Consider the following 23,632-nt stretch of genomic DNA (forward strand, 5'->3'; position numbering starts at 1 on the left):
AAAAAATTAAAAATGGAACTGCCTTATGACCCAGCAGACTCCACTTCTGGAAATATATCCAAAGAAATCCGAAACACTAAATTGAAAGAATGTATGCACCCCTATGTTCATTGCAGCATTATTTAGAATAGCCAGGCTATGGAAGCAACTCAAGTTCTCAACAGTTGATGAGTGCATAAAAAAAATCTGTGGTATATTTATTAATATAATGGAATACTACTCAGCCATAAAAATGAAGAGGGGAATAAGGAAATCTTACGCTTTGCAACAGCATGGATGGACCAGGAAAGTATCATACTAAGTGAAATAAGCCAGTCAGAAAAAGACAAATACCATATGATGTCACTCATATGTGGAATCTAATGAACAAAATAAACCAACAAAATAGAAACAGACTCATAGATACAGAGAACACACTGGCAGGTGTCACATAGAAGGGGAGTGGGGTGAAAAAAAAGGTGAAGGAATTAAGCAAAATAAAAAACCTCATAGACACAAACAACAGTATGGTGATTACCAGAAGGAAGGAGAGGTGGGGGAAGGTAGAAGAAGGTAAAGAGGGGATAAATGGTGGTGGCAGGAGTTGTGAACACACAATGCAATGTACAGATGATGTATTATAGAACAGTATATCTGAAACCTGTATAATTTTATTAGCCAATGTTACGCTGGTAAATTAAGATAATGAAAAGAATAAGAAAATAAAATTTCTTTCTTTGTGTGAGTCAGCATGTAAACAGGCAAATGAGGATAGATGGCCTCTCTCCACTCCTTCCACTGATCTCAGAAAATCTGTGGCTGAAAAAGATCTGACCTCTGGGATTTACTCAGAATCAAAACACGGACAGGTTGTGGCCTGTGAAATGAACACATTGGATTGAAATCTCCCTTTGGAGCTCATGAGGTTCTCTGTTCTTTGCTTTGTAGTGGATATGTCATTAAAGAAAATATTGCTCTAATCTACTAGGGAAAGTCACTAATGATAATGACCTCATGAAATGCAAGAATAAATAAGAACCCTTATATGGCCACAGGAGAGGAGGAGAAGAGTGTAGAGGGCATAATTATTAGATCATCTGCAAAACCTGACATTGCATCTTAACTAAAGTAGAGCAATGTCATCTGGGGCAAGAAGCCCACCATGCAATAAAAAAGCAAAACTGGGGGACTGAAGGAATTACACAAATTAGAATTTTGGCTTGATGCTTGTTAAAAATAATATTAAAGATAAATTAAATAAGAAAAGAAAATAATACCTCATTTAAAGGAAATTTGACTGGCTATTCCAGTCACAACTATATCCTTTTGTTACTTAAAAGCTGAAATGAACCAAATTATATGCCATTTCTCTTTTCAGGGTCAGTGTAAAAATGTATGAACCAAGTATAGGTGTTTTATAAAGACATACTCTAAATGGTAATGTAAAGGAACATGTACAAAGGACCCATAGACAAAGCCAAAGTGGGGAAGGACTGAGGGTGGGAGGCAGGAGTGGGTGGGGCAAGGGAAAGTGGTGGCAGGAAAATGGAAATAAATATATTTGAACAATAAAATTTTTTTAAATAAAAAATACATGGTAATGGAAAAAAAAGATTAAATCAAGTTAAAAAAGAAAAAACATTCTCTCTCACTCAGTGAAGGCAGCCCTTCATTCCATACAATTCCACTTGAGAAAGGAGAAGAATGTATCTTCAGCCTCTTGGGGGAAGCTGCAGATGCCAGCTACGGCAAATGGGCACATAGCTACTTCAGACTCTTGATTACATCTATCATATCTTCTTAGGAAGCTGAAGTGTTTTCAGCCAGTGGGGGTCTCCAAATACAAGGACTTTCTAGAATGAGCCCCAGGTTTCAAAAGCTACCATAATGGGTAGGCAATTAGAAGATAAAATTAAGCCTTAGTGAATCCTTGTCACTCCATGAATTTCATTTTCTTTCCTTCCTTTCAGTGAATTATTCTATTTTAATGCTTGTTCTATCAAGTAATGCATCACCTCTTTGTACTTAGGTCGTCTGTGATGTTCTTTATCTCTTACGATAAAACATTGTGCCTGCCCACAGCAGGTACTTCGTAAGTATTTGCTGAAAAAGGAGAAAAGTTCCTAGCCCTAGAAGGAGCTAGAAAGGTCACATACTTCTTTCTTCTTCCTCAAGCTTAGGTATTAACTAGGTATAGCTAGACAAATTTATAAAGATTGTCAGATTTCTCTGGTAACTCTCTCCATGGCTATAATAACATCAAACTCAGAAAATATCTAGCATGCCTTTCAAATACTAGCAAATTCTGTTAGAACTCATATCTTTGAAAATAAATGTATCTTACATAATGGGGCTATTGAAGGAAGGTAATGTGAATGGTGAATTCACCTACAGGATTTGTTATCAATTCATACACAATTTCTATCAAGCACGATTTCCAAGTCTCCCTGAATAAGGTTCAGTCATCTTTATGTCATTGTGTCACTATACACTTCATAATAAAAGGGTTTGAAATTATTTTATCATGACAATATATATGACAATTCCACAGTTAAAATTCTCAGAAGCAACACTAGTGAATGAATTTATACAGTCTCAACCATATATGAATAAGTTTAGATAATTTACTGTATCTAAACCTCTGCTGTCCAAAAGCCTACACCCAAACGATTTCCCATAAATAAATATTAATCCTACTTTCAATTTTTTACTGAGCATGAGATTTCATAAACCCAACCCCCACAGAGTAAGCAATAGTCATAGTTATATGACTTTATATTAATAATTTTATGCATATTTCATTTAAAATAAGTGCTTATTACTATAAAAAAGAAATAGCTTTCAACAATAGGAATGCAATATTTACATTGTCTTTATGCAAAAATAAAAGTGAATTGTAACACTCAAACATATCCTTTTTGTAATATTTCCAAAATCTTTATTCCCTTCTTTATTTTTTTCTTGACTCCTCCAAGCCTTTTATTGTAAATCATCAAGGTAGACAGATCATTTAAGAGGGTCTAGATTAGTGGTTTTCAAAGTGTCTTCTAAGAATCCCTGAAATCCCCAAGACCTTTCACGGAGTCTACAAGATCATAACTATTTTCATGGTAACAATACGGCATGATTTGACTTTATTATTCCCATTTCACTCTCAATTACTAACGGGTATACATCATTGCTCTGACAACTAATGAAATGTATGCTTATGTTCTCTGTTCTCAAAATTTCTCAGTTTAAATTTCTAATCCAGAATATATAAATAGATATTACCCACATGAACAAAAGCCTTTAGGATGTTTCAAAATATTGTTTCAGGAGTGTAATGGAGTCCTAAAACCAAAATGTTTGAGAACCATTCATGAAACAAACCCCCACCCCAAATATGGCATAACAGATAGAGGTTTCTCTCTCACTTTTTCAGGCACATATATGGCCCTGCAGTCAGCTGGGGGTGCATGCATGTAGGGGGGCAGGGTCTACATAAGTAAGTTTAGGTAATTAGTCTAAATCAAAGCACCTCAATGCTTCCACAATTACCAAGGCAGAGAAAAGAGAACATGGGGAATCTGGCTATAAAGCTTCTTACTGACAATGACATATGCCGTTTCTACTCCCATTTCACCAGCAAGTCAGGAATGGCCACATCTACATGAAAAGAGACAGAGACACATGATCCTCCCATGTTTCTAGAAGGTGAAAGCTTAGAGCAGTTTTTCACCACCACCAACTACCACAAGAGCTATCTCCTTGGTCAACTCAGCTAATCTCTTCCCAGCATCTTTTCTGAAAGTTACTCACCCTCATGACAATGTATTCACGGGGCCACACGAAGCAAATCTTTTGGAAACATGGAGAGACAGTATTTACATGTGACACATACGAATTCACATATTTAAATTTGTTTCAAAACAATTAAGACTCATCAAATCTGAACAGAATATATTATGGTAAACCTTGCCAAAGCTAGTATATAGCACTATTGTTTAAAATGGGTTTGACTGATGTGTAGAACCATTTCTAAAAATTTAAATTAACAAATGTCCTACACATTTTTTAAGAGCAAGAACCAGATCAATTCAAATAAATTAACATTCCTGTCAGAACTGAGTTATCCAGCCCAAGTAACAAATTCACGTGTCAATGGTGGGCTGACCCCAATGACCTATCTGCTAAAAAATACAAACTGTATCATTTTGTTTTCCAAATAACAAGCATTGATTGCAGTGTTAGAAAGGTCACTTGTCATCAGCTCAGTATTTGACCTGCTTGCAAATTGCAGCCTGTCACTCCACAGAGGGCCAGGACCATCAGGAGGAACTAAGGCACGCTGTATTTATAGAATACGATTAGGGAGGTGACACCCTTTTCACAAGACATGTTTATCAGGACAGGTGTTACATTCAACAGAGATGAAAAGAGGAAGCACCATGAAAAGGAATGACTAAAGAGAAATTTCATAATTTCCCAAATGACTACCGGAAGCCTCATGATTTATATTTGCTTTAAACTGCGATAGATCAAACCTTGCCTCCAAGTCTTTATGCCAGGGATTTCAATATTTAATACATTTTCTATGGATAATAGAATAAATACAAATGACATCTCAGATTCCCTAAAAGGAATCAGAAAAATGAAATTAAAAAATAACCCAGTATTAGACGACCTAATGCATACAAATAAGATCGGGTTACTTGAAAAACAAATTTTCAGTGATGTCCTCTCTAAGAGTACCACTACATTCACATGCTGCCCGGCACATCTGATTCAGACACTTACTGCGACATAATCAGTTGTCTCAATTTGTCTGCCCACCACAGAGAGGCATTATGATTGTCCAGCTGACAATTAATCAAATAGACATATTTATTTCTCTTTCAACACTTAAACTTTTAAATATCACTTTGAGATATAATTTATCACAAATCTTCTAGAATAAAATATCAGTCTATGCATTAAAGACCAGCTATTTAAAGTAACAATCTGTACAATAATTTCATGAGTTTGACAAGAAATTTTATATGATTTTTTTCATACATTCAGGCTGTATACAAATGAATTCAAGCATGGATCCAAAAATAAAATTTAATAATTCCATAGCATCTTCTTAGAAAGTTTCAGTTAGTCACCAAAATATCTACCAATAAATAAAAATCTTTATACTTGATACACCCACTGAGGCATAAGGCCACAGCATGAAGCATTTGTCCTATTTTAGAAAGTCCTAAAAGTATATCCCTGAAGTTAGTCATCGTAAATCGGTCCATTAGCTCCACTAAAGCTTTCCAGTAAAGACCAAGGAATCCCTGCAATGTGCTCAGAAAGGGAAGACATGGGTCCGCCCAGGTTTTGAAATACAAATATTTTCAAATAAAAATTTGACAGGATGGCATTTTGCCTAAAATGCATCCACAAATAAGAATCACAGAGGCATGGCATTAAGCTGGTGCATTCGGTCATGTGTCTTTTGTTTTCCTACACTTATAGCAAATTTGCTTCATTTCAAAACTATAGAAAAGTGAAAAACTAGTATAATAAATACTATATATATATAGCATTTATATATACATATATATATAATCTAGACTTAACAATTGTTAACATCACATTTGTACACACATACTCTCTCTCAACACACACACACACACACACACACACACACACACACACACACACATTTTCTTCTGTACAAACTTCCAGGCATTGACCACTAAATAATTTAGCATGAATCTCCTAAGAACAAGGGTATTCTCCTACATATTTATATGCTTTCTATATTTTTCCTAACCAAATTTCCTTATTATGACTTTTCCTGATACCCTTTTATGAGAAACTTTGAATTTTCCTTTATGCATACATGGTCAAATAATTTCTTTTTTCCCTCCCCTTGCCAGAAATGAACAGTCAAATTACCTCCTGGCTTCACATCCTTCATCAGGTCCACAGAGCCCAGGGGAGAGTCTCTTCTCCAGCTTGTCTCTTTACCTCAAGCCCTCCCCAGTTTGCGATGTTTGTTGTCCCTGATCTCATTAGCTTCCTGGGCAGCCTTGCCAGTGCATGTACTCTACCACTCTCCCCTCACTGTCTCAGGACACAGGATGCTCCTTCCTTCTGCCTGGCCTGCCCACCTGCTCTGGCTCCATCCTCACACTCTCACAGGCTTTCTCAGAGGCTGCCTCCTCCAAGAGGCCTTCCACTTGCCTTCACTCACTAGTTTCTGCCTAGGCAGCGGCCTGGCTCCATGAGAGCAATGGCCACACCACCTGTATGTCTCCTGGAAGACTGAATGCTGTTCACCACCACATTGCCAGTGCCTGGAACACACGTCTCCAGTGTCTCACACAGCTGGTGCTCCCAAAAAGGACTTTGAGTTCTTCCTGGTCTTAAGGTGAAAAAATAATCCAGAATTAACCATTTATTATTTCAATTTACTCAGTTCTTCCATTTATTGGGCCATGGAAAGTCCCAAAGGTGCTTAAAGCGGGGCCTGGGCCTGCGGTGATTTGGCCTGACTCAGGCAGGAGGAGAATGGAGGAAGAGGAGCCTGGGGCCACACGAAATTTCCAAGGCCTTCCCCATGTGAGTGCCTGTACAAGTGCAACTTTAATGCCACCATTAACCTGCCCATGGCCGTGCAAGCTGGCTTATGAATGGTCACCCCAAAATCATCTGACCCAGGGACCCTGCCCTCCAGGCTGCTACTGGGCAGCCCCAGACCCAAGTGGCATGGCAAGTCTCCTTCAGCCTTAGGCTCTTTGGTCTTTAAACAAATTGTTCTCAAATTATCCCACCCCATCCCTTCTGCAGTCCAATGAGGAATTTGTGTTTAGAAGACTGCAAGACTATTTCCAAGGTTTACATCAAAACACTCTGTCCCTTCTCTTGACTTTTATTGCCAAAGGGGGTTCTCCATTCCAACAACTTGACCAAGACCATCCAGCCTGAGGTGCCTTGCACTAGGGGACAGATGCACAGAATACAGCATATATGAGTGCTTCTCCAGCTCACTATAATAATCACCACATTATCCAATTGCCCTGGACCTTGCCTCTTGCACCTCTCACTCCCTCCTCAACTCAGATTCTGAGAGACTTAAAATGCTGTCATGATTGACCTGCCTGTGTATTCCATTACTGGACCTCCCATAACTCTATGATACCATCTTGTACAATTTTATGGGAAATTAAGTAAGAAATAAACCCATTTTAAAAACATATTTATATATACAGGCTCATTTGTATACTTTTTAGCAAATATTTAAAAATAGCTTAGCCACTGTTTTTACTTTTTGAAACAGTTTTCAATCAGTCAAGACAGGAAATAAGAACAAATTGAAGAGAGTATTTGTTGGACACTAAATATAAACTTTTGAAAGAAGTGGTCATGCATAACACACTGGCCCCATTGAAACACTTAACCATTGAAAATCGAGATGCTTTAAAAAAAAAGCCCTGATCTTGAAAGTGTTTGCATCTAAAAACTGAAACACTGAAAACATGCCAAGTGAAATAAACCATATACAGAAGAACAAACTGTATAAATCCACTTACATGGGGTACCTAGAGTAGTCGAATTCATACAGACAGAAAGTAGAGTGGCGGTTACCGGAGGATGGTGTAACAGGGTAGGTCAGAGCACGGGTCCATGGAAAGCAGGGGAACCTCACCACCTCTCTCAAATTCTGCAGAAAGGCAGAGAGGGGCAGGGAAGGGTGCCCACAGAGCCTGAAGCAGTGTTTGAGGTGGCACACTGCCTAACAAAGGAAGATTAACCACTGTGCCTTCCTGAAAGGAGGAGCTGAGAAAGGAGGCCACTGCCTGGAGCAAAATGTGTTATGTGACTGAGAAAGTGCTCTGGCAGAGTGACTCATGACAGAGCCTGGGGGAAGCTCATATAGCACCTTGCATGAGCTTGGGGTCTGGATGCCCACCCTGGATGCCTGCACATGCCTGGGAACTCGTACTTTGACTCAAGATGGCAGTAGAAAGAGGGCCAAAGACACTGGGGAGCTGGCAAAAAAGGCAGACACTGATGAGCTGACAAAAATGGCAGACACTGATGAGCCACAGGAAGAGCTGGATGTTTGGCCATGCAGGAAGTTCTGAGACAAGCCTTTAAAATTCGAGTGCACCAAGAAACAGAGGTCTGTCTGTGAGTCTGTCTGTAGGGCTAGAGGTCTGGAGACCTGTGGGAAACATCCTCACAACCCCTCCTGCACAGAGCTGGCGGTGCTGTGGAGGACCTGTCGGGCCAAGCACACAGGCACGATGGTGAGCGGATGGTTGGAATAAAGGCAGCTCTGGAGGAGAGAAACTGATTCTTCAAGGACTCAGGCTGGTGAACACAAAGTTGTGAGAGAATCTCGGAGCTGCACTGTGACCAGGAATGCTGAATGGCAGACTTCTACATTTCCAAAGGACATCGCTTCCTTGGTACAGGGGCTCTTAGTACAGGACTTTCGAGCTTGGTGCAAGCTCTCTTCCTCTGGGCTTTTGACATTTGGATGTTCTGGGACTCTGGCCCTGCTTCCTGCATGAACAGGAGTACTTGTCGGGCCAGGAGATGCAGGGCCCACCAGGGGCTTAGAACCCTCAGAGGATGGAAGCCTGCTCCTTGAGGCAGAGGCCCACACAGGGGCGTGTGCCTCCCTGGGTTCCAGCATCTGGGGCACCATGATCCAGTATCACATGCCACATGGTTCCTGGGCCACTACATGGAGAAGCTGGTACGGGTGCACCCCAGATCCTGAAAGAGAGAGCTGCTGTGAGAAGAATGGTGACTCTGAAACCTGCAAGAGCTCCTTCCAGAAAGGATGGAGATCTGTTTGCGTGAGAGGCTTAAGGACAGATAAGGAAATGGGGAACTCTTGGGCATGGTTTTGGCTTGTCACCTTTTGGGAGAAGGGAAGTTCTGGGTCTCATAGGAGAGAAAGGCTCTGAGCAGGAGTTCTCTCTGCTCCCCCAAGGTCGTAACTCTGTTAATAGAAACCTGTTGCCTTCAACACAAATAGTTGAGTTATATATAAGAGTGCCAAGTGGCCAAAATCCAGTTTGCACAGTTAGAATGGGAAAAATGGGGAATGGGTAATTAGTATTTAATGGGTGCAGAGTTTCAGTTTGGGAAGATAAAACTGGAGATGGATGGTAGAGAAGGTGGCACAACAATATGAGTGTACTGAATATCACTGAACTGTACATTTAAAAACGGTTAAAGATAGTACATTTTGTTATGTTTTTTACCTTTGAGTCGAGCAAATTGTTTTCACTCATGTTAAAATGAGGCCATCCAGAGCCATGTGCTATTTAATTAAGACCTACCCTGATCCAAAATGAATCTTTCATAATCATCCATAGTTATTTTTCTAAATTTTGTTAACACAGAAATTGCTGACAGAATGCAATTCCAGTTTGATTTCTTTTTTTTTACAGTGTCTCATCATTCGCTGTTTAAAAGCTAACTGGAAACCCACTCTAAGCTTTACCAAAGTCACATGAGTGAGATAGAGTGAGGGAGAGTGTCCATCAATGACTGTCTTACAGCTGCATGTCAGATAGCACCTCATTGAGAGACACCTGAATGAGATACTCAAAGACAATTAAACTGTTTCCCATTCCCGATTTCAGTGACTGGAAATATTGAAAATCAACTAAAATAATGCCAAATTCAATGACCCCCCCCCCCAAAAATTTTTAAGTGTTAGTTTTTATTATAAAGTTGTACTTGATCATAAAAATATTTAAAATAAAAATGATCAGACAATGATCCCAAATCTTACCATGATGACAAAAATTGTTGGTATCTTAATGTACTTCTTTCAGCTTGCTTTTTTAATTCACCGAAATATTATATAAAGATCTATATGTTCTGTTTCTTATTTGGTATTGTTTAAAAGGAAAAATAGGAACACCTCACGGAGAGTCCAAATGAAGCTAAAAGATGAATTCATATGAAATTACTATGAAAATCACTCAGTAATAAAAGGAAGGCATTTCTTGAACACGGGCCAGGTCCAAGGCTAAATTCCTAAAATGGATTCTTTTGTCTCACCTGGTCACAACCCTATGAGGCAGGTTCTGACACCTTTCTACAGCTTTCACTGACCACCCAGCTCCCTCAGCAGAGCTCACCCTTGCCTCAGTCTTTGCTCCTGATCTTCCCTCTACCCCGATAACTCAGCTTCCATGGCCAACTTGTTCCTAACTGGATTCCAGTCTCTGCTCAGAGAGGCTATTACTGTCTACCCCTCCCATCACTCGCTAGCTAAGCCCTTATCCTGATTCAGGCTTTCCTCACAGCCCTTAACCTGTCCCACAATTGCATTACATATCTCTCTGCTTATTACCTGACTGCCTGCCTCCTCTACAGCACAGAATTGGCCGACAGGCAGAGACTACTACTATAGCTCCATCATTCCATAAACATGTGTTACTAACATTACATACATTAATGGTTTATGGATGAGGAGCCTGAGAAAGTGAGAGGTTCAGAACTTGCCCAAGGACAATAGCTATGAAGCAAGGGAGCCAGCATCTGACCCACACAGGGCCAGCAGCCCCCACTAGCCTTCCTGTGCATTTCAAGATCCAAAGAGTTGCCACCTGGGATGGAGACGAACCCCCTTCACCAGATAATGTGATCACGTGGGAAGATCACTCAATGACACTCAGAAGAGCAACAAATGGGGGCTGTTTCTCTCACCTAGAAGCCTGGGGCAAGTTCAATCCCTCTAAACTTCAGTCTCCAAAGGTATAAAATAGAGGTAATGTAACTTAGTCACCCCCTAGGCAACCTAGACAACAATAAACAGTTGTCATGAGGATCAAATGATATACAGCAAAAAAACAAATTTTTTCAGGTGCTAAGAGTCATTTATGTGTACAAGATTACTTTGTTTTATAAGGGAACATGATCAGAAGGTACTACACTGCACAATCTAGATTTTTTTTCTCTTTTTTTTAAAGGACAAAACAGAAAAGCTGAATTTGATGTTACAATCTGCTGAGTCTGATGAACTAAATTTTGTATTATTTTTAAGTATTCATTTCCAGAAAGTCATTAATAATCGATGGAAAACACAGTCTAAAAGGATATAATTTTTTGGCAATCCAAGAACAATCTTACCATACTGAGCATATGCAGTGCACCAGGGAGGGGATCCTATTTGGTTCACTCAGTGATGAATCCTAAGAATCTCCAACAGTGTCTATCACATAGCAGGTGTTTAATAAATATTTGTTGAATGTTGACAAAATTCAAAGAACGAATGAGATAATTAGACAACTGTCTGAATATTCTGTGCCAAAAATATCATTCACTAGATACACACTGAAATTTAAGGAGGAAAACTATCTTTGCAAGCCTTTTTAAAAGTCTTTTCTTCAGTCACTAAGCCCTGTATAAGCCCTGAAGTGTAAATAAGTAGGGAAGTCTTTCCTAACAGGAGGAAAATTCGCAAGATGAATTCACCCAATGAGTAAACATCAATTCCTCGGCCTGTCAATCCATCATTTCCCCAAACGTGAAACTGACTCTACACAAATAGAGTCATTTTTTCTATTTTCTGGGTCATCACACTAAGAATGCTCTTCTGTCCCAGCGCGTCCCTCTCTCTGCCTTTCATATGGGCTCCCAGAGAGATGATCCAATCCTTAGTCATAGCATTTCCATAAAGATCAGAAACAACACCATTCCCAATTTGCAATATGTAAAGCTCAGATATGGGAGGCTAAGTGAGCTTCCCTTCTACACATGCTATGTGCTATGCAGAAAAGCACTAAGTGTAATGTTTCATTTTCCTAGCACTAGGACCCAAATTCACTTAATAATAGCCCTTTTAGAGGCATGATATGTTGAGGGAACCATGTAGACAGAAATAAATGTCAATTTTATAAGGTTCAAAAGCCTCTGGCTATAAGCTATCTTTATATTTTTATATTATAAATGAACTTGTTTATTTTTTAAAATATAAAACAGGGTCACATATCCATATACATAAGCCATGGAATTTGTAAAATACCCATTTTATAGAACTGAAGCACTCAGTTACACAATATAGTTTAATAAAATATAAAAACATCAACCATATCACAACAAATAAGCACAAATTTATTTCCATAGAAGTCTGAAATGGGTCGCACTAGGCTAACATCCATCTTTCCATTTAGGCCATAAGCTCCCTGGAGGCAGGACCTGTGCACTTTCTGTTCTCAATCTGGAAACACATTCTGAAATCCTGCAAAATTCTAAAAATTGTGCTGTGTGTTGAGGATACAAAGATGTCCCTAGGAAACTTATAGTCAGGAACAAAATCAGATATCAGAACCTCTTAGTAAATGAGCATTGATTAAGTTATGTCAAATGTTCAGGAATGTCAATACAACAGTAAAGTTTAGAATAACATAATTTTGAATTCTGCCTTCTTTTCCATAGATCATGAAGAGTAAGGTGACAAACATTATTATAGAAAAAACTGTATTGATTTTATTACATTAGGTTTTGAATTTGGAAGTGTCTATAATTTTGTACAATAAAAATCATTTAACTGATGTAGATAAAGGACTTGAGAACATTAAAAAAAAAACCAACCGCTGTCAAACTGTATAGGTGTTTTTGTATCATAAAACCCTTGTTAATCAATACTTCTTAATCTAATCTGATAATACAAGTATTACGGTATATAAAGTGACAGCATGAACCGTTGCTAACAAAATGTACCTGGTTATTAATTGGTTACTAAATCAGGAGTTCTTGCACTCAAAGTGGTGATCATTATGACAAAGTTTAAGAAAGTTCTCTGTATGGGAAAATATATTTGCTAATGATACAACAGATAGAGGTTTGATCTCCAAAATATATAAAGAACTCACATGACTCCACTCCAAGAAGACAAATAATCCAATCAAAAAATGGGCAAAGGACCTGGGCATATGCTTTTCCAAGGAGGAGATACAGAGGGCCCAGAGACATTTGAAAGGATGCTCAGCATCACTAGCCATCAGAGAAATGCAGATCAAAACCACCATGAGGTACCACCTCACACCGATCAGAATGGCCGTCATAAACAGATGAACAAACAACAGGTGCTGGCGAGGCTGTGGGGAAAAGGACACACTAGTACACTGTTGGTGGGAATGCAGACTGGTGCAGCCATTGTGGAAAGCAGTGTGGATTTTCCTCAAAAAGCTGAAAATGGAACTGACTTTTGATCCAGTGATTCCCCTGCTGGGACTATACCCTAAGAACACCAAAACGCCTATTCAAAAGAACCTATGCACCCCAATGTTCATAGCAGCACAATTTACAATAGCCAAGTATTGGAAGCAACCTAAATGTCCATCAGTAGATGATTGGATAAACAAATTGATACATTTACTATGTATGGAATACTATGCAGCAGAAAGAAAAAAAGAACTACTACCCTTTGCAACAGCATGGATGGAACCCAAGAGCATTATGCTAAGCGAAATAAGCCAGGGGCGAAATACAAGTGCCATATGATCTCACCTATAAGCGGAACCTAACCAACAAAACAAAGATTCAAGGAAAATAAGACCAGCAACACTGAAAGAAAAAAAAAAATCAACACAGACCAGAGGGAAGGAGGAAAGGGGGCAGGGGAAAAGGAAGGGAAGGGGCAAGTCAAGGAACATATAGCAAGGACTCATGGACAAAGCCCAAGTGGGGAAGGATTGAGGGCGCGAGAGGGGGAGGGCAGCAGGGGAAAGTGGTGGGGGGAAGGCAGAGACAAATGTATTTGGAAAAATAAATTAATCAATTTAAAAAAAAAGAAAAAAATTACAAAGAAAGTTCTCCACTGCTGACAGAGATCAACTGATAGGAAATTAACCATGTGTGGCAGTTTCACCATTAGAAAAACTGTGATTCAAAGCTAGCTGCAAAAGTATAACTTATTATAACATAAATGGTGGCTTCAAATACAAAAATGTAAATGATTTGGTATTTATATGCCCTGTATATGCATTTCCAGAGCCAATGTCACAGCCTCAGAGTAGTTATCTAGTCAGCTTGTATAAAGCCCCAGACTGTATTTCAAAATTTTAAATGTGACTAAAAATAACTTCACATGTGAAGGTAAAAACAAACCCTACACACTGGAGCACGTATTTCAAAGAACACAGTAAAGATAAAATTTTAATTAGAGAAAATTTAAAAATTAGTATAAAAATTTTAGTCTCTTACCATCATGATTTTTAAATTTATCTTGATAGGTTATTTGATTCTTAGAATTACAATAGTTTCACAAGAATTTTGTTACTAAAGCAATAAAGAAAATCCAATGTTTTTAATAGCAATATATGCAAAAGAGAAAATCCTAATCATCATGTTTTTTCTTACTAATTTTAATAGCCCAATGTTTGCAAAACATACAATCTGAAAGCAAAGTAAAATGTAAAATAATGTTTGTGTGTTAATAATCATAATGTAAGTACAGAAAACAGTAATAGTACAAATGGGAAGTGACCAAAGCCACATATATGCTGGTGCCAAAATGGTTTAAGACAGGGGTTGTCAGAGTTTTTCTGTAAAGAGCCAGACAGAAAATACCCAGGCTTTGTGGACATTACCGCATCTGCTGTAGCTACACACCCTGTTGTGGTAGCTTAAAACCAGCCACAGACAATATTTAAGAAATGGGCATTGTGTGCTGATAAAAATGGGTTTATGGACACTGAAATCTAAATTTATTGTGTCATAAAATATTATCATTATTTTGATTTGCCAACCATTTAAAAATATAAATACTATGCTTAGTTTTCAAGCCACACAAAAACTGGCAGGAGGTTGGATTTACTGTTCAGGATCCAGTTTGACAATCTTAGTCTAGCCAGCCTACACATGTGAGACCAAATACAAATACACGTTCAAGAATAAATCCAGTAATATTTTACATAAAGGTTTAAAATATTAACCTCAAAGAGCTATGGTGATATCTGATTTTGCCATCTGTTTATCCTGAGAAATTCATAAAACTAGTTTCTGTTTTAGTGTAAGAAGACCACTTTTGGAATGAGTTTTGGACAAGAATAAATTATATTATATATATTCATATATTAATGGAAAAGGAGGAGGAAGAAGAGAGGAAAAAAAGAAGAAAACCCTTGAATCTAAATAGTATTTAAAATTCAAGACTATATATGTATTTTGAAAACTCAGCTTAAAACTCATACCTTAGGATACCATATGCTAATTTATAAGATATTTACTTACTTCTAACAATGATATTTCACTGAGAATTTAACTTCTCATTTTAGGTTGATACGTCATTGGGCACGAGTCCATAGCCTTTATTACATATTGGGCTTACAGTAAGAAAACTGCTCTTAGAACGCTTTCAGCTATACACACACACACACACACACACACACACACACACACACACACAATTATATATCATTTCAGATTGTTCACTAATTGTATTTTTGTGATTTTCTTTCCCAATAAGTTCTGAGAGAAAGAATAATTTCTTATAACCTTTAATCTTCCACAGTAATCAGCATCATGATTACCATATACTAGGTCTCAAAGAAAGAATTTTAATGTCTAAATTTTGTTTAATTCATAATAGAAAAAAATTTATCTAGTACTGGACTAGATAAATTTTATAGAACTAGTACTGGAAGTTCTATATTAAGGCAAAAAATTTATCTGATGGAATAATTATCAATGGAACAAATACCACATTTCAACTGAAATGTGTTTTATCTGGGCCATGCCCATAGGAATAGAGAGGTAGAGAAACTGGACTGCTTGTCTTTCCCCATCTTCCTTCTGAGATCCAAACTACCCACATGTCTCAACAATGACTTATAACCTGTTTGTGAGTGGGGTTTGAGGGCACACCATTGGTAACTATCAGGAATCATATGGAACTGAGAAAGTTTTAGAATATGTAACATTCAGAGATATTAAGCTACAAAAGCCTAATATTCATCAGCAAGTATTCTATTAGTCAACATAATGAGAGTAAATTCAAGCAGAACATCTAAACACCCTTCATTCTTCCAAAAGCTGGAGAGCCTTCAAAAATCAGATATTTGCAAAGTTCCTTCCCCTCTATTCCCTCAATTACCCAATTGACTGTTCCAGAATACAACTGGCTTTTGATCTTTAATACCATTTTTGTAATGGTCTCTACTAGGATCCCATCTTTTCTCTTTAAAAACTTGGACAACTTGGTCTGAGATGGCACTATGGGACACAACAAAGAAGAAAAGGAGTTGATGACAAGAAGCAATTCTTCCCCTTCCTTTGTAAGGGGAATTTTGTAATCATATAACAAAAATAGAACCAGTGGAAGCTGAAGAAGATATTGCAATAGTGGGGGTACTGTGTAAAAGTCCATTTTTCCAAGTCAGGATGCAATCTAGAGGACCACAATAATAAAATCAACTACCTAATGTGGAAAATTACAAATTGTTCACCAAGTTAAAAGATAATAAAGGAAGCCTGAGTGAACTCTTGTGAAGAAATCTATGAGGACTAAATCTGAGTACCCTTCTCAGTAGCACATCCTCATCCATTTCCAGCCTCTCTGGGCACAGGCTGGATTCTCAAGAGAAAACAGGTGACAAGGATCAAAAGGCCGTCAGGATGAGAAGCCTGTTTGGAAAAGGAGAGCTCCACATGGGAGCACTGTTCTCTTCTTTTTCCATTTCCCCACAGCTGACAAGAACAAAAGCAGGAACTGGAAATTGACAAAAAAACAACTGAGCTACTACTGATTCAAACACAAGTCATATTCAAAAAGTACACATATGCACAAGAAAAAAAGAGAGACAGAAAAGGAGCCACAGGTAAATAACCAAGAGCTAGAAAGGTTTTGAAGTTCAGTAAAGCCATAGTGCTAAGGAGCTCAATGTCCCCTTCTTTGAAGTTACAAGGAGCTAAATATGGGAAAGAAATGGCAAGAATATGGGGGTCATCATAACTGTTAAAGCTTAGTCAAGAACAACAGTGGACGGTACTTCATATTTAAAGCAACCTTCACAAGATTACCAAATGTAATTATTGCTACATTTAGGTGAATTAATAAAGAACTTGATCGTCACTAAAAGGTACAAAAAATGTTTTTCCTGAAATCTAAATCAGAATAACATGCTTTACAGTCTAAATCCAGAATGGGGCATATTCTTCACCCCACTTATAAAATGAATCTGCAAATCTAAAATTTTAAAAATGTCCAACACCACAGCCTGAAAAGGGTGTCCATTAAAATGATCAAGCTCCAACGTGATTAGAGTTCACTAATCATCATTCTCCTATTCTTCCTCCTGAATATAAGGTAGAATTCTTGCTGGTGTTCAGTGGAACAAATGTCTTTTGTTCATCGGAAAATTTACTAAGCACCATAGGAGTAAGAGTATCCACATGTGTGTATCACTATTTTATCTGCAGGATTCTTTCAAGATCACTGGCATCCTCCCAGATCGCCCAGGTGCCAGGTGAGCACAGCCCCTCAGGACAGTTTAATTTACCTCCCAAGGTCTCCAATTCTGACTGAGATCTTGTAATTTCAATTCCCCAGCTAGAGTGTCATTCACTAGACACACCTGCCAGAAGAGGCATCGATCTATTTCCCATATCTGTTGTTTAGGAAAGGATTACTTGGGAAATACCCACTAACCTAGATCAGGTGTATCCAAAGGTAAAAGAAGTAAACTTTAATTACACTTTAAAGAAAGAGAGGCAAAGGTGAACTATTTGTAACCAGTCCCCTTAATTGTAGTAGCATTTTCATTAGTTGGCCCTTGACTGCCACACTCAAAGATCAACATTCTTACCCATTCAACCAATACCTCAGTGAATATTTACTGTAGTTAAGACTCTTGTGACCTTTGATTAAAAACAACAACAACAACAACAACAACAACAACAAAACCTTAGAACTAAATGCAAACCTGATGGCATCCATGGATCAGAAGTTGGTTTGGTCAAGGTGTTCACCTGCTCCCAATTGAAGTCATCATCTTCAGCTTGATTATATCCACACATGCTATATGGCTCATCAAAGAGGCAGCCTCCTAAAATGTAACAGAATGAAAAGCAATGTAAATAACACCAGACCTCTGGGAAAAGCTATGATGATTACAGGTAACCATAACCTTACTTGATGCTAACTAAATCTGATTTGACCTTTCTTCTGGAAATGTGGATCTTGACCCTACTGCACCCTTGCTAAGAGTTAGCTGAGTATTAACTATGTCTTAACAGTGCTGCTATATTATATTGTTCCCCCCAAAGAACCAATATTTGTAAAATCCAATTCAAATTAAGACCTAAGCATATTTATGATACATATTTTCCAGATTCACAGGAATTTGAAATAATTGATTTTGTGTTCAAAACTCTAATAGAACAACCCAAAATATTCAATGTATTTTCAATGAAAAACCCATTAGAACTTGTCCCAAAAAAACTAAATTAGAAATGTTTTCACCACAATACTGGCAAAATTTAAGGGGAACAAAATGCAATAGAAACCATGGACATAAGTTGCAAAATATTTTTCTAAGGATTATTCTAAATCTAACTTAGAAACTGGTTTTACATTGATACTTTAGATACGTGAGATCTCAAAATTAAAAGAGATTATAAATTTGCTTATAGTCTACACTTTTTAAAAGCAGGAATAAATTAAAAATTAAACATGTGGTAAATATCTGTTAAATTTTGGTGCTAGAAATAAGGCTACTTAATTTTTTTTAAGAATAAAGCATAATACAATATATACAAATATATTCAGCTGCTTTGGCATCCTGGGGCACAATGATGACTTTGAGTCCCAACCTACATCCTTAAATGTCTCCTATTACTTTTTTTAATTTATAAATCATGTTTATTCTATTACAGTTGTCTCAATTTTTACCCCTTTCCCCCCTCCACCCATCCCACCACACCCCCTGCTCCCACAATCAATTCCCACTCTGCTGTCCATCTCCATGGGTCATTCATACATGTTCTTTGTCTAGTCCCTTGACCTTCTTTCCATCATTGTCATCTTTCCCCATTCCCTCTGGTCACTTTCAGTCTGCTCCATGTTTCCGTGTCTGTGGTTTATTTTGTTCATTAGTTTATTTTGTTGAATACAGTCCACTTATAGGTGGGATCATATGGTATGTCTTTCATGAACTGCTTATTTCACTTAGCTTAATATTCTCCAGTTCCATTCATGTTGTCGCAAAAGGTAGGAGTTCCATCTCTCTCTCTCTCTCTCTTTCTCTCTCTCTTTCTTTCTTTCTTAAATGCAGATTTTATTTTTTTAAATATCAAATTATAAAATATTAAAAAATTTAAAACCATTATAAAGTCTCAGCAATTAAATCAACATAACACCAGCACAGAAATAATCAAGTAGATCAGTGAAATATAATGAACATTTTAGAGACAAACGTATATATCTATCTAACAATGTAATATATGATTAAGTTGATATTTCAAACCAATGAGTAAAATAAGGCTTATTCAACAAATAAGGTGCATGGTCCACTATTACTTGAAATAAAACAAATATAGAGTCCTATTTCACATATTGTACAAGAAATATTCAGGTCAGATAAAAATCAATATGCAGAATCTAAGGAGTTTTAGGAGAAAATACAAACTAATATTTTTCTTACCCTGAAATATTCAAACCCAGAAGCTATAAAGTAAAATGCTGACAATATGACTATATTAAACATTTAAGATTGTACAGTAATATACATATAAAAAAGTTAAAGGGCAAGTAATAGAATAGGAAAGTATTTGCAACACATCTAAAAAAGGGTAATGGTTTGTTTTTGTTCTTGTTTTTTTAAGGAAAAAATTCTATAAACATTTAAAGCTTTTTAAAAATAATAGAATTAGGCAAGAAGTATACAAAAACAGGTTTAGTTTCAACAAATAATAAAAGAACAATTAAAAGAACACATCATTGTCACAATCAGACTAATATGTATTAAAAATATTGGTAATATCAAGTATTGGCAACTCTGAAAGGAAGTAGGTATTCATAGACTTTTTTCCTTCATCTTAAAGCAGTCCCTTTAGCGTATTTTGCAGTGCTGGTTTGGTGGAGGTGTATTCTTTCAGCCTTCTTTTGTCTGGGAAATTCCTTATTTTGCCTTTCATTTTAAATGAGAGCCTTGCTGGGTACAGCAGTCTCAGTTGCAGGCCTTTGGTTTTCATTACTTGGAATATTTCTTGCCACTCCCTTCTGGCTTTGGCTACTCTCTCAGTTCTCTCCCCAAAGCCTCCTTCCCAGTCTCTCCTCAGGTGTCTCTAGCCCACTCTGCCCCCACCTTTGCCAGAGATAAGGGTAAGTGGCTGCAAATAAAAATTTATCCCTTGGCACTTTAAACAGTTCTTTGTGTCATCTTTCCCCATTCCCTCTGGTCACAGCTACCTGTCTATGGCAGAGAGCAACCCTGCTGCTTTTCGCAGCTGGCTGATTTCTGTGTACTTTTTGGGCTCTGGTGCTGTAGGCTAGATTTCCCCACCTTTGGTTTAGACCCCGCTCTTCTCAGGGGGATCCAACTGGCCATTTCAATATCCTTCTGGTGCTGTTGCCCGTGGGTGCCCCGCCTGCTTTCTCGAGTCTCTACCTCACTCCTTACCATTTAGATTGTGGTAAAGCTGATTCTTCTGCTGTTACCTTGAATCACTATATAGTATCAAATCTTTCCTCCAATGCTTCACATTTCAAAAATAAATGATTAAACTGATCATATCAATTACAGTGTATTATGAGAGTTCTGCTATCCATTATGTAATGCTATAAATTATAATGATGAAAATATTAATTATAATTACTTGCCAATCATAAAAATTAGGGTTTTGATAAAGAAAACACAAAAAAATATGAGTATTATTACAGTGTATCTGCAATGTATGCCCTGGTAGCATGAATATAAGTAAAAGAGCAAATGTACAACCTCAGAGGTAAAAACAGATGTTAGAGGTCATTTGGTCCAAATGCTTATGTCAATTCTACCACCTTCTAGATGAACAGACAGCTTATGAACAGGTGAGGCACTCAGAATTTTATAACACATCCTTACCAAGTAGAATCATCCCCCTTTATAATAAAGGCCCAAACTCTGCTCTTTGAAATGTCTACTCATTTATCTTAGCTCTACCCTCTGAAGAAATGGTGGGGGGAAAAAAAGAAAAACACCCCACAACTCAGCTCTTACACAGGAAAGTTGATTATTTAAAAAGCGCTGTCATGTTCTAAGTCTTCACTTCTCCAGGCAAAATGTGCTTTGCTTTCCTCAGTTCTTCCTACTAGAAGATGGGAATATTTTCACCATCTGGGCAGGTGTTCTCTGAATACTCCCAGGTTTATCAGCACTTTTCCAAAAGAAGGACTCCCAGAACTAAATTCACCTACTTCCCTGGACCTCATGTTCTTTCAGCAGTCTTCACAGAGTGCTGGTCCATTCTGAGCTTCTAGGAGCCTGAAATCCCATACAAGCCTAAAATTCCTATCACTGCCATTGAGCCACTTCTCCTCTCCTGTGTCAGTAAGTGACTTTCTCAATGCAAACACAGGACATGCATTTATCTTCACTAAACCCCATTTCCTTGTTTTCTGTGCATGAATCCATCCTCCTGAGAGCTTTTGGGATCCTGATTTTGTCATTTGGGTATTAGCCATCCTACCTAGGACTTGGGTTATCCGCCAATTTGATAAGCATGCTTTCTATATCTGCCTCCAAATCCCTGATAAAAAATGTTAAACAGGGCACAGTCAAGGGACCTCAAATCTTTTTAAAAGGCCTCTTGCAGCTTTCTAACTTTCTCTTAGTTCTTAGCTCCAGGCATGATGGTGAAATTAGCAGCCTTGGATACTGTCTTCTGTAACACGTTTAACAGAACTAGTCAATTAAACAATCCACTGGGAACAGAAACACACTACAGAAATACAGCATCAACTCAATATTTCAGCTTGACAGCAAGTGGTAATTTATACTTCCCTCTCACTCAGTTTTAACACGTTCAAAGAAACATAGTGGATTTGTTTAAAGCACATAATACTAACAACTTTCCAATTTTGGGTAAGAAATGTTAGAAGACTACATAAACATGTATGAAAATCATTTTCCCTTGGTTGCAAACCCTAAATTTGATGTAGAAAATAGCTTCTGTACTGTAGCAATAAGTCTAAACACCAGGTAGCACAAATAATGTTCAAAAAAATAACCATGAATTTTGACAGAGAAGAAGCTCCCCCAATGAAAACAGAGATAGCACATTGATAAAAGTCCTGTAGCGCAATCTTAAACAGTGATAAATAGCTATAGGCATCCACAAAACAACTCAAGGCTGGTTAAAGATCTGGTTTATGAAGCAACTGCTGGCACTGCAGATATAATCAAATATAAAGGGAAGAGAATGCACAGCTGACAGCAACTCCAAAGACTAATGCAATGCTGGTGCAAGGATATAATTTTCCAATTACATAAAGCTATTTTTATCACTTGAAAGGAAACATAAAAAGTATGATATTGTTCTTCCTGGACCCGTATATGATTATCAAACCACTGGAAAATGGGATAGGCTATGAATTTCCTATTGCCATAAGATATATCCCCCTGTATAACAATTTTCAGATCTACTGGCATTCATCCAACAGATGAGAGACCCTAAAATAGCAAAGGTGGTTTACTAAGCTAAAATGAGATGATATTAAAGTATAAAACACCAGAATTGGAATAACCAATTTGAGAGTGAGCAAATTAAACTTTTTGTTTTTAAGGCAGCTCTGTGTGTTTAGTGGTAGAAATGAATGGGTTCCAGGGTCAAATGTCTGGCACGTCCCCATCCTTTAACTCCTAAGTTTGTGATTTCAGACAAATCACTTGGCACTCTGAACTCAGATTTCTCTACCTTTAAAATGAAAATAACATGTGCCTCATGTGGTATTTTTAATCATTCAATTACGCAGCAAATGCAAAGTTAGTGCAACAGTGTCAGGCATATTCAATCATATCAGTTATTATTAGTTCTTAAATCCTTCTTACCATATATACCTCATGCAAAAATTACTCTCATGAGTTCATTTCATTGCAAATAGTTAGAATATATAATTGGAAATTGCAAAGTGTATTTCATAAGAAGGTAAAGAGTTCTGAGCATTCCTGCAAGCACACTCCTGTGGGCTCTTCTATGGAGCATGTGGGAGCAAAGAACAGAGTGCTGGCTAGGTTTCGATAAATGCTGTGGGCCAGTGAAGAATATGATAAAGAAGCAAAGTCTGCTGAAGCTCAGTGAAATGCATGAGCATTTCCAAAAGTTAGTCTCCCTGGTTTTCAGAATAATACAGACAGTTTGCCATCATATATAGGAATTTGGTCAGCAGCAGGCTTGACAAGGTTTGTACTGAATTGTCTTACTTGGACTGATGCCCAACAGCTCATGGCTGGACTGTATTCCTCCATCAAATCAAAGTAAATTATTGTTCTTTTGTGGAGGGAAATCAAGCCAAAACCAAGTCATATACAAGGTGGGGAAAGGATGATGAAAGATGGGTGGGGCAGTGGCTGCATCATTCATTCTCTCTCTCTCTCTCTCTCTATCTCTCTCTCTCTCTCACACACACACACACACACACACACACACACTCACTCACTTACTCACACATGTGTATGTT

The 23,632-nt window shown here is 37.7% G+C and overlaps 1 protein-coding gene across 2 annotated transcripts in view; it reads right to left on the reverse strand.

Annotated features, from left to right (window-relative positions):
* The window catches only part of PTPRM (protein tyrosine phosphatase receptor type M), an 820,882-nt gene that overhangs the window by 596,865 nt on the left and 200,385 nt on the right, over positions 1–23,632 (reverse strand). For both annotated transcript variants that reach the window (XM_054587385.1, XM_054587386.1), the window contains exon 2: positions 17,898–18,020. In XM_054587385.1, the coding sequence (XP_054443360.1) occupies positions 17,898–18,020 (123 nt within the window). The remainder of the gene's footprint in view (positions 1–17,897; positions 18,021–23,632) is intronic.

The sequence above is a fragment of the Pteronotus mesoamericanus genome, unplaced genomic scaffold (genome assembly GCF_021234165.1).
Source record: "Pteronotus mesoamericanus isolate MK-2021 breed Mesoamerican mustached bat unplaced genomic scaffold, CSHL_Meso_final scaffold_118, whole genome shotgun sequence".
NCBI lineage: Eukaryota > Metazoa > Chordata > Mammalia > Chiroptera > Mormoopidae > Pteronotus > Pteronotus mesoamericanus.